Here is a 25,943-nt window from a genome sequence, read left to right as displayed (position 1 = left end):
GTATAGTCTGGGTAATGGGTTCTACTGACAAAGGCCATACACCAGGGACATCCTATTCGGCTCCTTCCTGAAAGGGGTGGGGGGTATGCTCGTGATTCAACGTCCAGAGTGGTTATGGATGCCACATATTGCGTGAAATGAATATGTCACTGTGGTTACTGGTTCAGTACTCATGCATTTTCAACCTGTATTAGCACGTATTTAGCATGCTTTGACACTCTAGTGAAAACTTCACATATGGAAACGTTTATTGACTTCAATCTACTTGTGTACATGCACTTGGATGCCTCAGAGTGAGTAGGAGAGCAAGTGAGGCAGTATGGCAATAGTGTCCTGTGCATAGTGGTGCTTCTGGATGCTCAGTCCCTGCATGCATGTGTTTTCGACTCCGGCGCATAGCCCAGTGTGTGTACGAAATCTCATGGAAATTTGTCTGAGTCTGTGAGACATCAGCAAGGCACACTGACACAGTCATGGCCTTCTATTGTTGCATCACACTCATCAGGAGTTGGTGATGAGCTTTAGATGCTGGTCAAGGCATTCTTCCTCACCACTATCATTGTCACTGACCATGTGTGGGTAGGGTGCAGGAGTGATGGTGACCAGATTTAGTTGTCATGTGCCGACCCCTGTTACTCTGCACACACATGTGAGATTATCTGCTACGCCTGTCATACCACTGGCACATTGATGGAGTGGTAGTGTTTGCAGATCCTAGAGACGGGTGCACTTCCCTGTGGTGGTACGAGGCCAATGTGTGTGCCATCAATGGTTGCGATGAACATTTGGGATGCCTCCCAGGCAGGGCTGACTCCAGGAATCTTTATTTGTGTTCTTCAATGATGCATTCGGGTGGGCCACTGCAAGCCTGAGTTGTCACTTCTGTCTCCTGCCAGGCCTGTTTCACATGGGCTAGGGAGACACATTATTTCTATCCAGATTTTCATGATAGATGTTGTCACTATCAAGAAGTGTGTTTTTTCCTTGAAAGGACCTACTAATGGGATGCACAGGTTTCCTAAGGTGGGAGTATCAGGCAAGTAATACTTCCCATGCGCTCTCTCATGCCCTCCTCCTCAGATTACCTCTCTGCTCCCTTGTCCATTTCCCCTCATCTCTCAATGTCTGCTCGCTCATGTGCTTCTCATTTTTTGTATGGCACAACTGATATGAGTGTGGGGTGTGACAGTGCTTTACATCACATACACATTGTACAGTGACAATCAGTCATGCAGGTGTGTAAGTTTATCAGTCAACAGGGAATGTCACGTGAGCCAATGAGGATTGCAAGGTGTGGTAATCACACGTCATCCATACTGGTGGGCAGGATTTTTTAAGGCGTTGGGTCTGGAGAAGCTCTGTCTCAGGATGTGTGTGGGGACATTTACATGCAGTGGCAGCTAGGCACACTGCACGCCACACCAGTATGTGTGTTGGGTGTGGTAGGAATTACATCTATGTCTGATTGGCAGACACTGGACACCTCTGATTGTCTGCCTACGCCACTGACCCTTCACAATTCGACCTCTGGCCAAGAGACGCCAGTCAGATGTCAAGGGATGTTCAAGCATGGTTCACAGGTTGGATGTTTCATTACACAACATTGGTACAGTGTGGGAGACCTTTGTCCTTGTTGACTCCTTTCCTCATTTGAGTCCATGCTGGCCACGAGGCATGGCTATGTATGTAATTTCACACTTGGCTCACGGGTCATACATTCTGAACCCATCACTTAGTAGTGACCAGCTGGTCACTGTTCTAGTTGTTCTGAGGTTCCAGCCACTCCCAGAGGGCTGATTTACACTCCACCCACAGCCACCAATCACAGGCGTCACTGGTGCCCTGGGACAGTTCTCTTATGCATGTACGGTGTCTGTGTGGTTACTCAATATGCATCGGGACCTCATGCCCAACAACATTGCCAATGGGGTGCACCAGTCACTTTAGGCACATGAGTTGTGATGAGTGATGTAATTATCAGGGCGCCATTGCAGATGCAGTATATGTTCTCATGCATGGTTGCTGGCATTCGCAGCGAGGAAATACATTGTCCACACCTGAACATTGCAGGGTTGCGGTTGCAGCTTCCGGGCCACCAGGATGTGGCACACACAATGCGATGAGCCATTAGTCAATGGGTGCCTTTGGCGCACATGTGCGCGCTCTGCAACTGTGGGGCTTGCCATTAGCTCCAATTGCCTTCTGGAGCACCGAGGGTCACTCATGGGGATTGGGTGGGCCTCACACGTTGCATTTTTGCAGGTTGCCACATTCATTGCGGTGCCACCACGCTTGCTGGGAGATGTGGTTGTTCAGGGGTTGCATGCGTGGAAATGTCTGGTACGTACCTCTGCTGTTGAGTGCAGCGGCAACTTGTCTGCCGGAGGTGAGGCCAGAAGTCCAGTGGGAAGGCCTGTGGCGCAGGATCCATAGCGGGTCCAGGGATTTTGGTTGGGTACAGTATCGTCTCTTCCTCTCCGATGTTGTATTTCCGCCATCCACAACGTGGTGGTTTTGACGCAGTGGTGGGAAGGGCTGTCTGCAACAAAGTGATTTGCTTGGTGGACGAAACATGTTTTGCACGTTGTACCTGCCTTATTGTCTTAGTCTGCCACCCTTGCATGCGCAAAAAGCATGCGGAGCCTGGCAGATTGCGCAGATGGAAAATTGCCTCTATGTGTCAATTGTGATTTGTTGGTCAGAATGACCGCACCTGGGGAAGAGGACATGACGGATTTCCGCCACCACCACCACTATGGATGGCCTTCCTTCCATCATCGTAATGGCCCCCTATGTCTCTTGTAGCCCTGAAGAAGTTTACTGACCTAAAAACATTGGCTGTAACTGTTTGGTTGTTTTAAAAGAAATATAAAAGATGAATTAATTAAGAATTGATGAGACTCACTGATCTAAAATGACCTTGTATATTAAGGACTATTGAGGCCCCCCTCATCCTAAATATTTTTGTTTATCTGCACTTGTAGCAGCAGCGGATGCTAGTTGGGGAGAGCACCTGCATGAAGAAACTGGGAGTGTCTTTGGGAAGCTATTGTAAGGGCCATAGCTGCTTTGCAAATTATTTAGACTGTTCTAAAGCTAGTTATAGTACGGGAACATCACTATACAAAGGTTTCTTTGTCACTTTATTTCCACTTCACTGTGCAACCTGTGAAAATAGGGTGAGAAAGGACTGTTATCCCATCAGTGAGATCCAATAATGAGGCAATGCAAAACACATTATGAGACAGGCACATTACAAGCAACACTGATATCTGTGGCCACTGCCTGCTACTTTCTAGCCAGTATGTTACCCTTTTGTGCAACAGGTAGCAGTCATATCACCAACATGGCAATACATTGGATTAGTTGCACCTACCTTATTAGTTGTTTCTGATTGTGTCTCCCTCCAGAGTGGTATTGGCATCAATGAAGAGAGGTGCCTTGCTTTCCTTATGTACTACCCTAAGAATGACATCACTGTGTGTCTGAGCATCCCAGTTTACAACCCTGTCTCATCATCCCTTGGCTTTGACATTACCAGGTATGTTTATGCTCTCATCTTGTATCTGATGTAAGTAATTAAAGGAGTTACTGTTAATTCTCATGTTGCTAAGTCCACATCTTTCAGTCAAGCTCTTTGCTCTGTGACGGGTATCAACATCTCAGAGACAGGTTATGCTGTAGCCCCAACTCAAAAAAGGGAATTGGCCACTTTGAATTCTAGGAAAAAGCATGATTACTATTACTTTATTTTTTAACTTCATCCTTCAGTCTGGCATTAAGAAGGACGTCTCATCCTCCTCTTGCTAACATCAAGAATTGATAGCACACCCCCCAAGAGAACAAGAAAGGAGGAAATTATGGTCCTAAAACTGGAATTAGAGTAATGAGTGTAATCTGAAAGCAATGCATTTGATGTCACATGAACTTTCTTGCTTGTCTTGCCTTCCCTTTAGGAGGTTATTCCAAGAGGATTTTGTGCTTGACCATCCATCTAGAAAAAGTGGCATTCCTAAGTACTCAATGTTGTTCCACACTCAACTGATCTGACCAACACAAAATACATTCAACCAGAAATTGGGGTCTAACATGCAAAGACTTTAAGGTACACTTGAAGTCAGAAATAGGTCAATGGTGCTGAACTTTCCTGGGGCTCAAATGAGCTCCCTTCTAGGGTGGTCTAAGCAATCTATGTTTGGAACTTCTCATTCTGGACAAAAATGTGCATCAGGACTCAAGCTCACCTGGAGTTTACGTTATTCAGGCAATGGGACTTATCACACCATCTGGAGCCAAAGCTAGACAAGCTAATTACCAACAAGAATACACAAAGATTGACTGCTCATCCATGTATGAATTAGGACCCCAAATTCTCTATCAGTTTAGAGAAACACCCTTGGGGCAAGTTTTGCAAAAAACAAGGGCGGTCGTCAGCCTCTGTAAATAGAATGGCTACAAGCCAGTAGCAGGCTGGCATATCATAGGAAAAGAAATTAAAAACCCCAAACTAATTCAGAAAAATAGACCCAACGATGCACTGCCAGAACCACTGCAAAGATTGCTGTAATTAAATGCTGTGCTTTTTCTATTACAAATCCGACAGATAAACCTCTGCAGACCATTTTGATTCATAAAATAGCTCACACTGATCAGTTTCTATTCAGGTATCCAAGTGGTCTCCTCAGTTCAGGTTCCCTACATTGTGTGCCACATAAACAGGTCATCCTTCAGTCTTCTGGTCTCTCACTTTCTCAGTTTCGACACCCCTGCCGTGTCATCTGCCTTCAAAGTGCCCTTTAGATTGATTCCAGATTCTGCCCTAGAGCGCTTCAAGGAGAGCTGTGTAATTGCCCCATTTGTTGGGCTTGCAATCTCTAGACTGTTAGTTCAACTGACAATACTGTAAAGTCAGAGGAGACCTTGCTTATTGCCAAATGCAGTCTTGGAAGTCTGTGCAACAATATGTGCAGCCCTTTCATGCCTCTAAGGGATATGGTGGTGGTAGAGGCCATAGTCATCAGCAGGGACACCAATCTTCTTCTTCCTCAACACCTGCCATGACTGCAGCACATGCTTTTCCTACTTGCCTGGCTTGGGATTACCTCAGACCAGTGAGTTTCACAGGTTATTCAACATGGTTACACCCTTGTGTTCATATCTTACTCGCTCCTCTTCTTCTAAATTCAGAAGATCATACTTCCTTTTCTCTCTCGAAAAGTTCACTGTTGGACAAGGCGACCCACAGAGTTTTTCCAGAGGTAGAGAAGGGCACAGGATTTCACTCCCACTTCTTCCGAATGCCTGAGAAGGCTTGCAGGTTCTACTGATTCTAGATCTTCGGTTCTTGAATGCCTCCCTTTGAAATAGCATGTTAAAGATTTTGGCGCTGATGGCCAAAGTCCTCTATGCCCTGCATTAAGGGGACTGGAAGAGGCATCTTTTCATGCAAATTGCAGTCTCACAGACAATTCCTTCAGTTTGTACTTGAGTTAAATTACTTTCAGATTGTGTGCTAATCAATTGGTCCTGAAGAATTTTCTCCCATTGATCCAAGAGAAACATAGCAATTCCTGGCTGACAGCAAAACCGCCACTGGTACTGCTACAAAAAGGATGGTAATGGGTTGACGGGACTGTGCCAGGAAGCACCCAGTCTCTGGCAGTGGGTCAACTGCCAAGCGATATATCTGACTGCTAATCATTTGGTGGGTTCTTAAAATGTCAGGTTGCATGAGCTAAGCAGGCACCATCTGGTGGGGCAAACAGGACATTTGCACCAAAAAGGGTTGCAAAACATCTCTTTGGTCAGTGGTGCATGCCTTGAACAGATTATTATACTACTGCAGAGAACACACATGGAGCGATTACGATGTTGGGGGGAAAGCCTCTTACCACTATTCTGAAGCTTTCTGTCTGCAGTCGGAGGTCTTCTGACCTACACGGTCAGTTTGTGGTCCGACTGTCCGATTACGATGTCGGCAGTCAGAATGTAAACAGTCGGCGATTCCGACATGGTTCTGAACGTCTCTCGGAGTCTTCCAGCCAGTCTGAACTGCACCATAATCGCCAATGGATGGTATTTCTGCTGTTGTGATTAGAATGTCGGTTTCCCTCAGCCGGTCAATGTCAGCCTTTCGGACATGATTAAGGCTGGTTTCTGGCTCTGACACTATCTCCCATAGAGAACAGGGGGAATTCAACTGGACAGTGTTAAGTCGCATTGTAAACAGGCAGTCAGAACTGCCGACCTAAGACGGTATCAGTCGTAGACAACTCCAACTGACATGGCAATGAGTCCCAGTGTGTCATGCTTCCTGCACACTAGTGTTAGAACTTCAAGGCTCTCTGGGATAAACATTTAATCTGCTTGCTTTTCCACTGCTGCTGCTTCTTTCCCAAGATCTGAATGTCAGGATGGACTGAGCTCACATTATTCTTGCTGCCCTGTTTTAAGCCAGGAGAGTGGTGGAGACTTTCACCTCTGCTCTAGTGTAGTGTAGTTCCTATATTCCCAATAGGCTCTGCGCGTTGGAATAATATATCCTGTAGATTTGACATAGGACTTATGTTGACTAAGTGTCTATTGAATATATTAGACTTAATTTTGAGTGCCAGCTATCTCAGAGGTCACTAGAAACTTTCTCGAATAACAAGAAGGTATTTGTTTCTGAAAACCGCATAAACATGACAACTTTGTTTCCCCAAGAATAAAACTGATCTTCAGAGTTGTGGAAACAATAGATAGATAGATTACTCAGTCAATCGTGCATGCTTCGTTTTATCAGATGTGCAGAGAAATAGAGAGAGGGGCGTTTTCAATAAAAGGGTTTATTGAACAGTCTTCCTTCTCATGCAAGTAAAGTGAACTGCTACAATCGTAATACTGGTTGCAAAGTATAATGCGTACAGTAAGAAGAGTATTATGAAATAATACTGTAAAAGCATTGTATGGTTTATAAACCATAGAAAAATAAATACATAAATAACAAAGGCTAAAAAGTACTCAACTGGTGCTTCTAAAATACGCCTACCCCAATATACCTAACCTAAGACTAGTATGAGGGAAGAAATAAGTGAGGTGGAGCATAGGTTTAGTATTTCTTTGCCAAGAATCTAACCAAGATTTCTCTTAGGGTCTAATCAGCTCCATACCTTGGTTTTAGAATGACGGAGGTCTGGTATCTCTGTCTCGGACTCGATTTCCCAACATCCCATGAGGGGAGCTTGGAAACACTGGAGCTGGATTATCGCCAGGAGAAATGCAGCAACTCTGTCAGTGCATTAGCTGGAGGGTCGGCTTCCTTCGGCACTTGCTTTAGCGAGCTGCATTTGGCAAGTAGATAGTCGAGCTGCTCCGAACCACTGTGTGTTTGCTAGGGCAAGTCTATGCATATTTATACCTGGAAGGTGCCTATTTTGATGTAAAATCGGACATAATAATGTCACCAAAGAACCCCAAGGGAATGGTAGTTCTATGAAAACTCCATGAATTCTTGGACAAAATAATATTCAAGCAAGGGGATGTCCCTGACTGCTGAAGCCGAGTTTTCTAAGAAATCTTTGTGGCTTTTTGGAACGAGTAGAAGAAGCCATGCCTGTATGTGGACTGCATGGGTTATGTCTAAATATGGTTATGATTTCTATGCCTATATAAGGGCAATGTTAATTGTACCTATATAAGGGCATGAATCAGTAGATTTTGCTTGAATCCTAAAATGCTACACAACACTAACTACCTCCTTAGGAGGGTATCCTGTCTCAGCAGTAAATCAGTGATCTACACTCCACAACCTACACTCCCTTGAAAGGCACCAATTTAGTAGTTTTGATCAGCCCTCAGAAGAGGTAGACATTATTTGGAGGCTTAGAACCCATGTACTAAATCAATGTATTCTTGTATCTGGACAAATAAACGTGTGTGTCCTAATGTGAGTACCATAAGACTGACCCACTTCAGGCCAAGTTATCTGAAGTGGTATTTGTTTTGTTGCAAGCCCACAAGACTTTGCTGTGATCATAGTTAAATGTTATTTGTGGGCCCTTTAGTCCTTTTTTCATTTGTCGGTCCGAGCTTTGTTGTGGACGTCACCTGTTGTGATGTGGTTCCTGAAGGGTTTCACTTATATGCTTATTCCTGCTACAGTGGGATCTTAACACTTGCTTGATATGCACTGCTATGGATCCTATGCAGAGCTGTTCTCTGATGTTGCTGTGAATTATGAATGCTTTCCTTATTACAAGTACTTCAGTGTTCGATGTCAGTAAACCATAGGTGATGTCAGTATACCTACCATATATCACATTCTTGCGTGGCAACTTGGTGCTTAGCTTCTTTTCTGCCAACAGTAGAGTGGGCCTTCAACATTGGGGAGTCTATCTCAATTTACAGCTTCTTTATATATGACTCATTGCATCCCTCCTGAAGGCAGTGCAGAACCTCGGCGCAGTCTGAGAATACCACCTACCAGAATGTGGGAGGAGTTGCTGAAAATATTTATGATGCAGTGTGACGCAAGCTAAGGACTGTCTGGTTAGATAGAGTATCCACCAGTTGGATACTAAGATAAGTAGCTTGTTGTTCAGTCCAATCCATCTATCACTTAATTGATCAACATAAAGTGTCATCCATGTCTACTGAAATAAATTTACAATTGATCTCTTTTACATTTTTCTAACAGACAAAGGCCCTGCACACCATACTTAGACATGTCTACAGGACTGGTAGAGATGCATGTTCCTTTAAAGAAGCTGCTGCCATTGCAGCTCCTCTGAAGGTGCTGAAAGCTTCATACTTCTGTTCTGCTCATTTTTTTGTTTTACAAAGAGGGACCTGTTTTGAAAAACAACATAATGATGACTCTGACAGCTCTAAATGCATGGCCAGTGTTTTTCTTTTGTGTCTGTTTGTGACTGCCAGGAAACGTTCTGTCTGCTCTAAATAGGGTGGGCAGTCCGGTACAGGTCAACAATGTAAGGTTTAAACAGAGACACCAACTTTTCCAATGGCAGAAATTTGAAAATCCTTCTAAATCTAAATAGAGTGAATGGACAATCAGGTTTGCGGACACAGTACTCATTTGTGGTCGTGTGCCCTGTCTACCAGACTCTAAACGAGGCCTGTAGTATCCTACAGTTAAATATCCCACTTGCTTGGTCTTAATGACGTTAAAGCTAGAGAGTACACAGTGCTGCTTGTATTTAACACCTTCCGAGCGTCGAACGTTCGGCGCCCAGTGCTGAACGTTAAAATAACGAATGCTGACCCGTCGGCCAACGGTCGTGTGCAGCACTGGCAAGGTAGTGCTCGTGACCACCGTTGGCCGACCGCAGCACTTAAAGGGTTAAAGGTCCTAAAGAAATATTTTAGGCAACTAGTGGCCCAACCAGTTTTTGCTACTATGACAGCATTAAACAATTGTTGAATCATTAACAGGACTTTTACTGAAATACATGAGCAGGTGAGGCAGTGGATGCGCTTAAAAAGATTGAACAAAGAGCTAAACATTTAAGACTTAAATGTAAGTAATTAAACCACTTGCAAGACAGTTAAAATGATGGACAAATCAATGGTTAAAGTAGTGTTGCAGATCCAAAGGGCATGAATTGCAAAAGAGCACTTCCAGGCTGTTTGCCACATTAAAAATCACCAATGTTAGCGGAAATTATATCATTGACCACCAGTGACATCACAGGCTTGGCAATATGTGCTTCCTGTAGCCTTTTATCAGCCTCATCAGGGTTAGCACAAGGTTGAGCCATGATTAGAGTTCTGCTTCTGCCTTTGTGACCCTTAGACTAAGGCCCTTGAGGGCAGCGTCTGAGGTTTGAGAGAGCACATCAGATATATAAGGTGCTGCCTCTTCCCACCTCTCAGTGATGTCCATGTAGTGAGGGTACTTTTAAAGTGGGTGGTCCACCTTTGATGTGTGCTGTTAGCCTTAGTAAAAGGAGACACCACCAAATGCTAAAGGACTACAGGACACAGAGCACCCATTTGGGGACTTTGATTGAAAGCTCCTGGTTGTTCAGTTCAACTGCATTTGGATATTCTTAATATAACTGATATAGAAAACCTACTGTCCTTTTTAACTAATCTGTCTTTTCTTTTGCAGTAATCCCAATGCTTTGAACTCCATTCCCTGGACCACTGACAATATTGCACTGCTGCAAAAGAAAACAAAGGAAACAGTTCAGTATATCGAAGTGTTTCATTCTAATGTAAGCTGCTTTCTATTTCCATATGAAGAATTTGAAAAAAGACATTTGTGCATGAAGTGATATTAAACTGTTTGAGCCATTATATGTTCAATTCTTTATAAATGGTTTCAATCCCTGAACTCCGGAATTAATGGAGTGAGCCTGTTATTATCAATGCTCTTGTGTAGTCTGTCAATTGCTGTCACTACAATTTGAAGATAGTGAAAAGTGAATTGGTAAATGTTGGGGCTTGACAGGTTAGCAATCAAATGCTGTTTGTCGCAGTGTTCATTTGAAGAAATTTGACAAACTGTTTCATCAGTACCAGTACTTCTGTGCTTCATTTAATTTAAGTCCCCGGGTGGATCAGGCCCCAGGGGTTGGTTTCAATATGTAGGAGGCGGTGCAAGGGCCCCCCTCCTAGAATGCCTAAAGCCAAGGGAATCTTTCTTTTTTATGCAGGGGTTGCTCTTGTGGCATTCCACACACCCTGGGGACTGCCAGCTCCCTTGGGCTGATGTTTTGATGATTCAGGGTGGCATGAGGCACTGCTAAAGCCCTGGGGACTGCCACTTCCCTAGGGCTAAACATAATAGAATTGTGAGGGGCCACGCGGGCCCCCACAGCCCTAGGGACTGCCACCTCTAAACATCATAACAATGCGGGGAGGCTCTGCCCTTCCCCCGCAGCCATGGGTTCACCACCTCCCCGGGCTAAAACAAATAAAGGAGAGAGCTGTCGGAGCCACCCTCCTGGAGTCCTACATGGCCCTGGGGAATGTCCCAATGTCCCAAAGTGTCCAGCCCAGGGATATTGCAGTTTCCTATTGCTTGGTGGGAGAACCGATCCTGCCAAGCCATAGCAAACTCTCTGCTTTCAGCAAGCAAGTTTGTGTTCTTTTTTGGTGAAAGCAGAGCAAGTGTCTGTTTCCCTGCCTGCTGTGAAGCGAGCAGGGAAACATACGCATTGCTTTGGGATCTCATTGAGCTGCATGTCAGCAGCTCCTTAGATCTGAAAGCAATCCCAGCTCCTGAAGGTGGTGTGGACCTGGCAAGGAGTGTGAGGGCCTTGAGGCTCCCCCCATGTCCCACCACTGGCAGTGGGTGTGAGAAGTTGGCCTGGTATATGATGCTCACTAGTTTTAGTGATCACCTTGTACCATGCCAAGCAACCCTTATGATGATTGGTTGTAAGTCAACCTTATAGACCAGCTATCCTAGAGGTAGCGTGGGCAAAGCAGTCTTAGGCTAAACTCTGTAAAGGCATGTGAAGCAAGCTGTTTTACCATATAAAATCCCCTTGAATACCAAATGAAAGGACACCACACAGATATATATTGAAAATATATATATATTTATTTATCCCCTATACTCTTTATGAGCACAGAAGCAAATGCGTTAAAACGAAACACTGTTTAAATATACAAAAGTTGCACAATATGGATAGGCCCTAGGGGCCACCTAAACCATATACTAAAATAGTGGTATGAGTATCACTAATTGAAAAGTAAGTAGGCCTAGGGCCTTGGGAATTGCTGGAGCTGTTCGGAACTAGTAGTGACTAAGTCGGGAAAGGCCCGCGGGACTCGGGTGCAGCGCTTAAAGCACACGCATGCACCAATGCAAAGTCAATGGTGCGTAAAAAGTACAAAGTTACTGAAAAGGGAACCTTCCGGATGACCTAGAACCTATAAACTTGGAACATAGACACTAGAGGTGTATTGCTACACAGGAGCACCAAAGTGCCAGGGTTACCTCACCCACAGGAAGCGGGTGCATATGTCTCAAGTGTGTCGGATTTCGTAGCGCTTGTCTATGGAGCCGGTAGATGAAGATGCTGCAGGCGGGTCGTCGAGGAGAGTTCCGGTGGATCCAAAGGTGGATCTGAAGAGGTGAAGACCTGAAAGCAAAGGGGACAATGTTCAACGCCACTAGTCAGTGACTAGCATGGAACCAGGAGGGAACCAGGCGATGTCGGGTGCAAAGAGGCGAAGAAGTGAAGATTTTCTCTGTAGCCACGTGGACATGAAGAAGTCAAGGACGTCCAGGCATCGATCACGAGCTGTCCCACAAAGGCTCTAGCTGAAGGTAGTGTCGGCTTCTTGATTGGAGCAAACACGCCTTGGCTAATGCAAGCCACGCAGGAAATGATGCAAGCTTCTCACTCGGACCAGCAAGGTCAGAGGGGCCGCTCCTATTTACAGGAGCGAGGGCCAGTCTGGAGCAACCAGACCAGCAGTGTTGATTTTGGATTTCATCGCCAAGATGGCCACTAGCCAACGGGCCAGTAACCGGGATGACGCAGATCGTGGAGATGCTGGGGGGCTGATCTTCGGTGCAGATGCTGCTCGGTGGTAGGGCTTCTCAAACCCCAAAGCACAGCGTCGAGGGTGCCTCGGGTGCTGTGCAGTCAGCTTCTCGTGAATCTTCCAAGATGGATGGTCCCACGTCTATCGGTGCCGCCACGGGTCTCTTCTTTTCAGTCTTCTGTGCAGCAGAATGTCGAAGTCCAGTTTTCTTCTTAGTTTCAAGTCGAGTTCAGGATGATCTGAAGTCTTGCGACACAGCTCCTACTCTTATTCCAAATCTAGGGGCCGGATCACCTGCTAGGTCCCTCCTCTGGGTGGGACCAGGAAGGGGGGGGTTACACCCCCTTTCCTTTGACCAGCTCCGTGCCAGGACTGGGGCTGGAAAGCCCCAGCACCGGTTTGGATTGGCTTAAGCACAGGGCCACCTTGTGTGCCCCAGGCATGTCTCATCCTATTCAGCCCTGTCCTACCCAATACACAACATCCTGTCTGGGGTGGTGTTAGCACCTCCTAAGGCAGGAAACCCTTTGTCCAAGCCTCCCTCGCTGGAAGGACTTCCAGCAGCAGGAGGTCAGACTTGTGTCTGTGGTGGCAGCATCCATTTTGTGATCCTGAGGCTCGAGTTAACTTCAACCGGGGTTCAGGTTATGTACAAGTCGTGTCCCTCTAGAAGGTTGGAATGCTACCCCCGTCACCAGAATTGGTGAGGGGGTAGTATTCCAATTTGTATGACACCTTACTTGACATGTTTTGATAAAGCCAAACCAAAGTTAGCATGAAACCGCAAGGATTATAATGCACTTAAGAGTATATGGTATGGCAATATCCCGGAACAGCTTAGGGAGTTGTTCCTGACAGCTGCAGACAGGCTCAGCAAGTGCCAGAGCACAATCTCACAGGAAACCAAGCACTCTGCCTCCAGGATTGTTGAGGCCTCCCATAGGAGAATCTTAGAGGTTAACATGTGTCCAGATATGTTAGATATAGATTTACTATACCTAAGTAAGAGGTGATTACACCAACTTACCCCAGCTGATCTATCAGCCAGTTGTGTTGAATATGGAGGCCAGGGGTGGCATAATACATGCTGCAGCCCCTGGTAGGCCTTGGATACACCTATGCCCTGGGTACCTGGGGTACACTGTTACAGGGGCCTATAAGGTGAACCAGTTCCAATTGTGAATGTACCTAAGGTACATGGAGTCCATTTTAAGGGGAGAGCAATTAGCCTGGGACCTTGAATAGCAGGATCCCAGGCCAACTAATTCAAAAACCAGCTAAACACCAGGCAAAAAGTTTGGGGGTAACCATAGTCAGATATCCACCTTCCTACGGTGGGTTCCCTGGGTTGCCACCAGGGCACCCAAACTACAGGCTGGTGCATGGGAGCAGGGGTCCCCAAGTCTTAATTCAGCCCAGGATTGGGGCCGGGCAGCCCCCTTGGTTTTGTTTAAAAATAATTTGAAAAAAGTGCCAGGTCTCAGTGGAGGGGTCTCCGGGGCCCCTCTCCCTTCTTGAAAGAAAATCAAAAAAAGGTTCAGGCCCCATGGGGGCAGTTCTACTTACATGGTCCTGCATTACCAAGAGTAGGCATCACAGAATCAAAGCATCACAAGAGAATCACAAGTATATCTGTTCACCTACGAAGATCCACAATTTTAAAACAGCCAAGATCACCAAGTACCTATGTGAAGGGCATTGAAAGTCAAAGATGATAAGTCCCTTTTGGTTCTGAAAGACTGCATGGAATAGTAATGTAAGTTCATGGGTGTGAGTATATAATTCATGATGCAGAGTATTCACTTAATGATTACATACTGAGGTATAAAGACATGTAATACCAAGCATCATCAATGGCGTGATTATTTGCATGTACCTGAGCTGGGGTAGATGCTGCAATTGGGGACAAGATACGGGATTACATAAACCCCATGACCCGAAGAACTGAAAGTGCTCTCCCAGAGACTTTGCCATGGTCCAGCAAACTGCTTGTGTGTGCCACATGTGCCTCAGTTGAAGTGAAAGCTGACCGTTGGTTTATCTGGAGTCAAAGCGCCACTCCATGCAGTGAAAGGACGGTAAAGAAGGTGAAGGTGTTACAGAAAGTTTACTTCTCATTTGCTAGAAATTTGCTGGTAAATGTTGAGACAAGAGATAATATGCCACAGCATAACAAAGAGATATTATTCATACATCACAACGCTAAAAGCAGCTACAACCAGGTACAGAGTATTGCCAAAGGTAGTGATTGTCAACTGCAAGGAAGAGTTATAAGTAGAAAACCTTTCTAACACAAAGAAACACTAAAGGCAGTAGAAACAAGGTACAATGCAAAGAGTTGAGAAGGGTGAATTACCATTGCAGGAAACAAAGCCTCTTCTCACCACCGAAGAAGAAGACAGCACCTTACATCCAGAGAGCAGGCGTGATGATCCAAATGCAGCGGATACTGGATGAAGGTGCCAGTCCAGGTGGGCAGCTGACACTGCCCCAGCAGGCTATGCTCCCGGCAGCATAAAGTTACACAGGCTATGATGCTGCAGCATTCTTGAAACCCCCGCCTCCGTTCAATTCCACAAAAAAATCAGAATTTTGGTGACAGATGGACAACCTGAAATAGAAAGTCTCACTGTGGTGTGGGCTTGTGAGCATTTTCATGTGTTTCTGTTTGGAATGCATTTGACCAATCATAAAGCCAAGATGCCCATGTACATTGAGAGGTGAGGGTAACAACTACATGCGTATGATTATATGATTGTGTATCACCAGGGACAGGTCAAAACCCTCTTGACTATTTCTCATATGTATCAATTACATATCATGGCAATACTTAATAACAGACGGCAATAAATATTGTAAAGCAAGCTTATCGCTTTAATATTTATCGCCATCTATCGCTGGAATTTATCGTCATGCTTGTGCTGTATTTACAACGCATAGTGCAATGGCAATATAAATTCAGGCGATAGCGGGGTAATCACCGTTTTGCTGGGAACATCGCTGGTTTTTCAGTGATATTCCCTGCAAAACTGCGATATGCTTGTTGATACAACCATGTGGTTGTAACACAAGAATCCACCCCCTATATTAGGTATGGGTTAGTCATGATTTTAGCAGACGTTAGTTATGGGCGAAAACAGCGATTTTCGCCCAAAACTAACGTCTGCTAAAATACGTGGGCCACCTTGTACATATCGCGATGTGCACATCAGCGATGTTTACAAGGCTGTACTGCCCAGTGATGCCCACTTTGCATCTCATTAGAAATGCAAAGGGAGGCGTTGGATAAAAGGGTGCTAACATGCACTAATGCATGTTAGCCCCCTCTTGTAAATAGGGCGATATTTTTATCTCAGCTTTTTTGGCTTTAAAAGCTAAAAAATCAGAGATATGGCCCTTGTAAATATCCCCCTACATTCTTATTTTTATTTGTATCACAACAATAAATACTATATATTATATAATCGTATCAGGGTGATTAATACAATATAAAGAATAAAAGGGTTAATGAAAACAACATCACCAAGACACAGAGAGTATTGTCTTATCTGATCTTACACATTCAGACATACCACAAACAATTAACACATTCTAAAAACAACACAGAGAACAGATAACTTTATGAAGAACATCCTAGTACAATATTTAAAGCTCAACCCAGGATAATTTTTCTCTTTTAGTGTACTAAAGAAGGCATCATCTTATGACGTTCTAGAACTGTCACCTGAGAATGTTTCTTCTTAACGATCTTGATGAAAGAGTTGAAAATGAATTAAGGGCCTGCCATTTGAGAAAATGCATGGGATAAGATTGCAATTGATTTCTTTAAAACCCTCGACAATGGACATCATCTACTAGTCACTGTCGATAAATACTCCTATTTTCCTCTTGAGGCAGATCTGTCATCATCTACTCATGGCAGAGTAATTGAGAGATTAGAAAGCATTTTTGCAAAATAGGACGTTCCTTTGATTTTGAAATCTAACAATGGCACACCTTTCAATAGTCAAAGGTTTAAAGATTTTCTCACTCATTTGAATGTCAATCACTAGAAAAGCACACCTCTCCGCCCACAGACAAATGTTGTTATCACCTTAATGTTTGGGAGAAACATAAGAACTAAAGTGCCACAATGGGCAACTGAAAGATCTATTGACATTGATAAACTTCACACTACTGATTCATCTCACAAATAGAAAATGGAGACCTATGCTGATAGACGACGCTGTGCTCGGGCAGTGTTTGGAAGTGTAATGCTCCTTTTAATGCTAACCCACTGAGAATTTGTGCCCAGTAAAGGACACATGGTGACTGCTCACCATCCTGGAAAGTCCATTATCTTAGATTATTTGCATTTCATGTATCTGCCGAGTGACTACACCAGTATTTTTATCACCAGTGCCAGTCATGGGCAGGTCTCCTGTATCGCTGCTGCTTTACATGACAAGATCTGGGAAATTGATTTGAGCACCTAAACAACTTCTTGAATAGTTGTCATCTATGTATGTATTGCTTGCACTTTTTATTTAACAAAGGGGAAGATGCAACGTATTGTGAGTTAGAGAAGATGGGACCATTTTGGTTGCTGATCGACTCTGTAGAGCAGTGACATAAGTGTGTGAGTGTAGGGATAGAAATCATGATGTACAATTTTCAATTATAGATACATTCTGAGGAATGAAGACATGTAATACAAAGTTCTGGGTGTGTAATGATCATTTGCATGCACTTGCTCTGGGGACGGTGCTACATTATGCGCTAGACTGTACATGTATGTGCCCCTCTCTGCGAGGAATTTGTAAAATGCAAGACAATCTTTATGCCACTTTTAATGCTCAATGGCTGATGTATGTGCTCTGTGATAACTAATCCTCTCTTCTTTGTTCTCTGCTTTCAGCAAAGCTTCATTGATGACTTCAGCTATGTTCACAACATCTCTGACCCACCAAACACATCCTGCACTGTTTGAGAGTCAACAAGTTGTGCGCCATCTCTATCTACTCCAATCAAGCTCTCATGACTGACACTGGCCGCAGCTCAATTACAGGGGTTCTTCATCTCATTGTATTTCTCCTTTCAGCTTTCACTGTGATTCCTAGAGCTTAAACATATTCCTGCACTGTTCACTGGAAAAAGTTAAATGTCTGTCAGATTTACAGTTACTCCTTTGTATGAAATGCTATATCTACACAGTACTGTATGTATATAAACCTACTCTGAAACTTTCCTCTCTTTGTTAGCATGCTCTCCTCCCATCATGTGGTGGCATCTTGCTTCCTTCTCACTAATTTCCTAGTAGCTGGCAAATGTTGAGTGTACACCAAGCAGCAGAAGATATGCACTTCAACTTTTACTGATAGACCAGACAGAAAAGAAGAGAAAGGGGGCCAGATGTACTAAGCATCCTAACATTCACAAATAATCCAATTCAGCATTTGCAACTGTTAAAATTCTATTTCCTAAGTTCTAATGCCACTTTCAGGACTTAGAAAAGTTTTTCCAACTTCTAAAATGGGATTCTGAATGGATACCAATTGGTCTCGGGAAGGGCAGTCTTGTAGGCATCCCTTCCAAATAACGAATTGGAATCTAATATGTCGATGCTTTGGTATCGACATTCACAAAAAATGTACTGACCCCACGCAGGCGGTGGCAAATCATTCACAATATTGTTATCAGTAGGATTGTAAGAGAGGAAGACGGTGGAATCCCTTATGCATGACTGTGGCTCTCTATTGAATTTAAGTGCTAGTCATTGCCAACTGAAATGCATCAGTGCAGAGATTGCACATGATATAACCAATTCAAAGCTTTCTGCAATAGATTTACAGCAGAGATGATAATAGACCCATTCAGAAAACTGCACAAGCATCGTATGAGTTTCTGTTGGCCATAAGTCTATATCACCTAACTCAAACATTATTTGAATTGTACGTTAAATTCAGAACCATTTCAATGACATCATTAACAAAATGTTTGAAATGTATTCTCAAAACAGATGGTGTTTTTACATCTTTATGCATGCAAATTTCATCTATGTTGTTTGCTGCACAGGCTTATTAAAAAAATATATAATATCTCTAGGATTCATGCATGTTCTGAACATGGCATCAGTGTCCTGGATTTTGCCAATGTTCAGTACCCCAAATATGTTTTTCAATTCCTCAATAATATTTACTTCTGAATATGTGTAAACCTATTCTAAAACTATTCAATGAACTGTCATGAATAGCTATACCTACGATAAGTAATCAGAATAATTGTTCATCTTCCTGATAATAAAAAATGCAAATGTCGCAGATCTGTTGTCATTGTCAAAACCTAAAAAACTTCTCTGAAATCAGGACGGTTAATCAGTGGGGTCACTCAATATTCCCACTTTGCACAATGATGTACTTCCCTTAGGCTTTTGATTGATAAATGTAGTGATATCTATAATAATGGCAATAGAGCAATTCCTGATGATTATCTCACAGGAACAGCACCTGGAAGTGAAGACTCACTCCAGCACAACATTAGGGTCCAGGGCAGGTCCAGTTGCAGCTGGTCAGCTGGGCTCTTCATGAAAAATACCTCTTTCAAATGGTGGCTGAGGGTTATTTCTGACCCCTCCATAAACTGTAGGGTAAAAGTTCCCAGGGGTAACCCTATCATCTAATGAGGCATTACCTATATACACATCAGTAAACAATCCCACAGTGCCCCTCACTGTTGTGTATGGAATGTGCAATGTGGGGGTACATTGATTCTGGGCGGACGGTTGGGGACTGGCATTATTGGAAGTGCCGAACAAGGTGATGTACTGCTGGATTGAAGAGAAATTGTATAATACATTAAACCTTCTTACCTGGCCCATGTTTTGAAGACCATTTTTCTATTATTGGCTAAAAGGGTGGGATCTCTCTTCCGGAGTGGTTGGACGTACTTACACACTTTCATGGACCATAATGGATAGTGTAACTGCTCCACTCACATTTTTGTCCACACCAAGTGTACTCCATCTGTGCTGAATTTAATGGAAGGAGCCTTTGAGGCACATTTGAATGCCATTGATGTGGACACATTTACTAATTAGAAAAAATGTAGGCTTTGAAGGCAGGTCTATTTTAACATTACTGGTACAAGAGGTAAAAATGTAAATACAGAAGGAGGGGTGTCTGGGAATATGGTAGGGGTGGACGTTGTGGATGAGTATGCTTCAGTGATAAAAATGCTTGATAGAAGATTTTCTCCATCTAGGAATGTAGTACTAGAGAGACATACATTTCACAAAGAGCATAACATCAGGGCAAATCTGTTTATGATTTTGTGGCTATGAAAAATCAATTGGCAATTACTTTCAAATATATGTATACCGTTTCTCAAATTATTTCATCTTGCTGTGTAATTCACCAGTTATTGAATTTGTATGCTATAATCTGTTTACGTTTGTTAAAAGTTTTTTTAGGGATGTTTTAAATGTAAAGTGCATAATTCTAATAAACTTATACACTCAGATGCTGCATAAGCGGACTACAATACATTGTCATTTCTCCATCTTAGAAAGAGTTTTAAAAATGTTATCTTAATTCACAAATAATAATTTTATGTATGTATTTGTTGATCTTAGTCGAGGTCTGAATCAAATAAATAAATATGAAATTGGAAGTGGAACATACAGTTCAAAGATGAAATTATTTGTGATGAGTTGATATAAAAGACATTCAGCAGGAAGATCGAGGAAAGGTTGCTGTACACGGATGATACTAGTCTTGTGGTTGCAATTACCATTGCCAGGGATGCAGAAAATTCTGACGTGAATTTCAAGGAGTTGTAGGGCTAGGGTGTTACAAATAAGCATGGGCGTAAAATCTTTTCCGTTCGCGGAATTTGCAGATTTTCTACAAGTTCGCGGTCCGCGAATCTCGAGAAATTGCAGAAAAATCTGCGAAATCGCGTGCGGGACGGATTTTGAAAAACTGAGGTACATGAAGCACTTACAGGGTAACAGAAGGTGCCCAAGTTAAAGGTAATTTCTTTGTAACCATTTACAAAATGGTTACAAAGAAATTAACTTCAACTTGGGCACCTGCTGTAACCCTGTAAGTTCTTCCTGAGTGGCGCCTCCAGAGTTGTTGCCTACTTGCAACTATTCTCTGACCCTGCTCTGACCCTCGAAGCAGGGTCAGAGAATAGTTACAAGTATGACACAATGCTCCAGGCTGTCACAAAAATTAAACCACAACAGGAAGCACTTACAGATAAGGAAGCAGGTGCGAGACATGAAGCTCAAATTCAGTAACACATTAACCAGCCCCTGGTTGAGACTGGGCAGGTGTGCTTTCTTTCCATAATCTACAGTGGTGCACCAGAGGGTGCTGTGATGAACCAAAAGGTGCAGTTGTGATTCAGAGGGTGGCAGTGGTGAACCAGAGGGTGGCAGTGGTGAACCAGAGGGTGCTGTGATGAACCAGAATGTGCAGTTGTGAGACAGAGGGTGCTGTGATGAACCAGGGAGAGGCAGTGGTGAACCAGAGGGTAGCAGTGGTGTACCAGAGGGTGCTGTGATGAACCAAAGGGTGGCAGTGACGAACCAGAGGGTGACAGTGATGAACCAGAGGGTGACAAGGATGAACCAGAGGGTGGCAGTGGTGAACCAGAGGGTGTCAGTGGTGAACCAGAGGGTGGCAGTGGTGAACCAGAGGGTGCTGTGATGAACCAGAGGGTGGAGGTGATGAACCAGAGGGTGACAGTGATGAACCAGAGGGTTGCAGTGGTCAACTAGTGGGTGGCAGTGATGAACCAGAGGGTGGCAGTGGTGAACCAGAGGGTGACTGTGATGAACCTGAGGGTGGCAGTGGTGAACCAGAAGGTGGCAGTGATGAACCAGAAGGTGGAAATGGTGAACCAGAGGGTTGCAGTGGTGAACCAGTGGGTGGCAGTGATGAACCAGAGGGTGGCAGTGGTGAACCAGAAGGTGACTGTGATGAACCTGAGGGTGGCAGTGGTGAACCAGATGGTGGCAGTGATGAACCAGAGGGTGGCAGTGGTGAACCAGAGGGTGGCAGTGATGAACCAGAGGGTGGCAGTGATGAACCAGATGGTGGCAGGAGTGAACCTGGGGGTGGCAGCGGTGAACCAGAGGGTGTTGTGATGAACCAGAGGGTGGCAGTGGTGAACCAGAGGGTGGCAGTGGTGAACCAGAGGGTGGCAGTGGTAAAACAGAGGGTGGCAGTGATGAACCAGAGGGTGACAGTGGTGAACCATAGGGTGGCAGTGGTGAACCAAAGGGTGCTGTGATGAACCAAATGGAGGGAGGGTTGAACCAGAGGGTGGAAGTGGTGAACCAGAGGGTGGCAATGGTGAAGCAGAGGGTGCTGTGATGAACCAGATGCTGGCAGTGGTGAACCAGAGGGTGGCAGTGGTGAACCAGAGGCTGGCAGTGATGAACCAGAGGGTGGCAGTGATGAACCAGAGGGTGGCAGCGGTGAACAAGAGGGTGATGTGATGAACCAGAGGGTTGCAGTGATGAACCAGTGGGTGGCATTGGTGAACCAGAGGGTGGCAGTGATGAACCAGAGGTTGACAGTGATGATCTAGAGGGTGTCAGTGGTGAACCAGAGGGTGGCAGTGATGAACTAGAGGGTAGCAGTGAGGAACCAGAGGGTGGCAGTGGTGAACCCCAGGGTGCTGTGATTAACCGAGGGTAGCAGTGATGAACCAGAGGGTGGCAGTGGTGAACCAGAGGGAGCTGTGATGAACCAGAGGGTAGCAGTGATGAACCAGAGGGTGGCAGTGATGAACCAAAGGGTGACAGTGATGAACCAGAGGGTGGCAGTGGTGAACCAGAGGGTGCTGTGATGAACCAAAGGGTGGCAGTGGTGTACCAGAGGATGGCAGTGATGAACCAGAGTGTGGCAGTGATGAACCAGAGGGTGGCACTGCTAAACTGCCCGGGAGCCCTGTGGGTGTGTGCCCCCGTGCTGCTGAGCTGCCCAGGGGTTGTGAGCCCACGCGCTACTGAACTGCCCCGGGGCTCAGTGGGTGTGAGCCCCTGTGCTGCTGAACTGCCCAGGAGCCCTCAGTGTGAAAGTCATTCGTGCTCAGTTGCCTGGGAGCCCTCTGGGTGTGAGCACACATTGTGCTAAGTGGTGCCCAGAACATATATACCCGTACGGCACAGCACCATTATTCTCTTGCACCTTGAAGTCTGGTGCCTGTATGCTCCTGATCCGTGTAGGTGGTACCACCGTCTGGTGCAGTCAAAATGTAAAGTCATAACTTGCTGCACAGCTCCAATAAACACTTGTCCCCCCTGGACCGGTATGTGCATGTACCAGGCGTGGAGCACCCGCAGAAGGCAGTTTAGTATGAGATACAACATTGTCCAGCAGCAGCAGCAGCTGCATGCGCCTGAACCCACTGAGCAGGATCAGAATGGCTTCGTACCAACACACGCAGCAGAGCTATCTTGGACATCTGAAGGATTCTGAGGTCCTGTGCCAAACGTATTTTTGCATCAATGAGTTTCCCGAGCGCCATCCCCGTGTAGCTCCTGTGACCAGGAGGCTGCTTTCTCCTCATCTGCTGCTCTGCTCTGTCTCTGACCCTTTATAAACAAGATGCATGGGAACTCGCATAGAAACCCCGCCCATTTAGTCACGTCCACCACACACTAGCTGTATGAAACGCCTTCCCGCCCATCCCCACTATAAGGGCCAGCTCACTCAAGGGACTTCAGCGCCTTTTGGCGCGCTGGCAAACTTACAGGCACACGTGGTCACATATTTGTGCAAATGGCACAAAATCTGCGAGTTCGCGGGAAAATTCACGAACTCGTGGATTTCTTTTGCCGTTTCGCACGACTTCACGGACCGCAAATTCGCATATTTCGCCCATACTTAGTTACAAGCACCTCAATGGAAGTGAATCCTCCATAATCTAGAAGAACAGAAGGATAGTAAGAAGTATACTTCATCAGAGCGAGAAAAGGCAGTGTCGTTATTGTGTTTTTTAGATGTGAGAGTCACTATTACATGGCTTCAGCAAATAATTGCCTTGCATTGTCTGTTACATGCTTTAAGTGCAATCATAAGGTACATTTTGCTAGGGTTTGCAGGAACACGTGCAAGCCAGTGTTATCTCAGGTGGATGATGGTACAATTGAGACTGACGAAGATGTCATTCTAACACCTAATGATAATGTATATGCTATGGGCAATGAATTAGTTGAAGAGTTTGATGATGTGGTGGGAGAATTAAAACTTGTTCGCGGGAAGCCGCCATTGTGCAATGTCATGATAAACAGTTTTGGTGTATGCCTAATGGTGGATTCTAGTTAACCTTTCACGTAAATTGGTCTTGATGTCTTTTTCATAGTTTAGTCCTCAAAAACTTCAACCATCCAAGGTGAGACTATGCGCATATTGTGGGAAAAGAATTGAAGTTGATGGCCAATTTGATGGCCTGTTAAAATTAAAAGCACAGCTTGCGAGGTTGTGTTTATGGCAAAGGAGGTTTTGAAACTGTTGGGATGGCATGACCAAGGGGACTCCAATCAACCTAATGGGGTGAGGTCAAGGTCCAGTGTGGTACCAGCATGTCTATGCCAATATGAGGGTTGAAAAGTTTCCCAAAATTTTTACCAAGGAGATGGGAAAATTGTTAGGATTTAAGAAAAAAATAATTTTGAGAACTGGTTTTACTGTAGCACACAAGATAAGCAGGGGGCCATTGTAATTGAGGTGTGATCTGTGCAAGGAACTAAATAAGTTGTGCAGTCTTGATGTGATCAAGCCCATTGAGAGCTACAAATGGTTAGCCCCAGTGTTCTTGGCATGTAAAAGTGACAATGCTTTACATGTGTGTGCAGATTTGTGCAACCTCAATCAAAATATTTGGGTAGACAGGAAACCCTTGCACAACATTAGTGAAATGTTGAGTACTTTGGAAGGGGCAAAACTATTTACCTCCCTCGTTATGTCTCCCACATACCACCAGGTAGTTCTGTGTGATGAATCCAGGATTTTTTCCTTGTTTGTGAATTCCAGAAGGTATGTTTCATTTTAAATGAATGCCCTTCAGCCTTGCACCTATTGCATCAGTCTTCCAAAGGCTTATATAGCAAATATTCAAGGATTTCGAGGGGTCAAGTACTTTCAAGGCAACATTTTGATTTTTGGTCAAAATATTCATCAGCACAATGGGCGTGTGGACAGTGTTTTAAATTTATTGCAGGAAAGGGTTGTAACTTTGAGGGAGGAAAAGTGTACATTTAAACAGCCTGGACTAGACCATTAGGTCATTATATAGCTAAAGAGGACATCAATCCCAAAATAAAGCTGCCTAAAGCTATACAGGAAGCGCCTATTCCCTGTAACAAAGACCAATTAAGATCCTTCCTGGGATTAGCCCAGTATTGCTCGAAATGTTTGCCCCATTTTGCAAGCAACACTGGCCCCTCAGGGACCTGTTGAGGAAAGGGTTGTTTTTGGGTGGGGTGATGAGTGCCAAGTAGCATTCAACAAGGTGCGGTCTGACAGTGTATCAGCTGGGCTGCTGAAATTGTTTGATACTAGGGACAATAGCATCAAAGTTTTCTCTGCTATCAGAGTTGAGGTTGGTGCTATACTCATGCAGAGAAAGAGTGATGATAGCGAGGATATGTTAGCCTTTGACTCTCGGGCTCTTGGGGGGCTGAACATACATGCTAAACCTTTGAGAAGGAAGCTTTGGCTCTATGGTAGGGAACTCAGCATTTCTGCACACATGTATGGGGTGTTCCCTTTCTGCTAAGAACAAATCACAAACAGTTAATTGAATTGTTTAGCACGAAAAGGGGTAAAAAGGCTACTTCAATTATTGCCAAGTAGAATATAACCTACAAGAATGTAATTATTATATAGAGTATGTTCCTAGTAAAATGAATAAAAAATAACATTATTGCAGACTTGTTGTACATAATACTGTGAGATAATTCAGTTGGACATGTTGAAGTGGCTGTTGAGGGAGACAATTGTGAGAAGTTGGCCTGGCATATGCTGTCCACTATTCTAGTGGGCACCTTGCACCAGTCCAAATGACTCCTTATTGATGGTAGGTTAAAGGCAACCTTTATAGAAAGCTATCCTAATGGTAGTTGTGGAGAGCAGCCTTCAGGCTAAGTCTTGGAGGAATGTAAAGCAGCTTGTTTTACTAGTCTATAATCTTGTGAATGACAAAATGAAAGGAGAACCACACCAGGTATATATATATGGATTTATTCTAAACACATCCCTCTAGTCTTTTTATGAGGCTAGAGGCAAAAGTACATTCAGTAAACTTAATACCACACAATAAATTAGCACAATATCCGTTGTGCCTAGGGGTGTACCAAACCATATATCAATAAAGCGGCATAAGAACCACGACTTAGACACAAGGCCTAGAGCCTGTAGAAGTGCTGGGACCACAAGGAAATA

General features: G+C 44.4%; 1 protein-coding gene across 1 annotated transcript in view; it reads left to right on the top strand.

Moving 5' to 3' along the window:
• LOC147700838 (DBH-like monooxygenase protein 2) overlaps positions 1-17,572 on the top strand; it is a 187,402-nt gene extending 169,830 nt beyond the window's left edge. Inside the window, exons 11-13 of the mRNA XM_086928507.1 lie at positions 3,411-3,541; positions 10,112-10,217; positions 17,402-17,572. Coding sequence (XP_086784633.1) covers positions 3,411-3,541; positions 10,112-10,217; positions 17,402-17,473 — 309 coding nt within the window. The 3' untranslated portion in view covers positions 17,474-17,572. The remainder of the gene's footprint in view (positions 1-3,410; positions 3,542-10,111; positions 10,218-17,401) is intronic.
• The last annotated feature ends 8,371 nt before the right edge of the window (positions 17,573-25,943 follow it).

The sequence above is a fragment of the Lissotriton vulgaris genome, chromosome 7 (genome assembly GCF_964263255.1).
Source record: "Lissotriton vulgaris chromosome 7, aLisVul1.2, whole genome shotgun sequence".
In the NCBI taxonomy this organism is placed as follows: Eukaryota; Metazoa; Chordata; class Amphibia; order Caudata; family Salamandridae; genus Lissotriton; species Lissotriton vulgaris.
The sequence above is the reverse complement of the archived record's forward strand: the minus strand, read 5'-3'. Positions and strand labels throughout refer to the sequence as shown.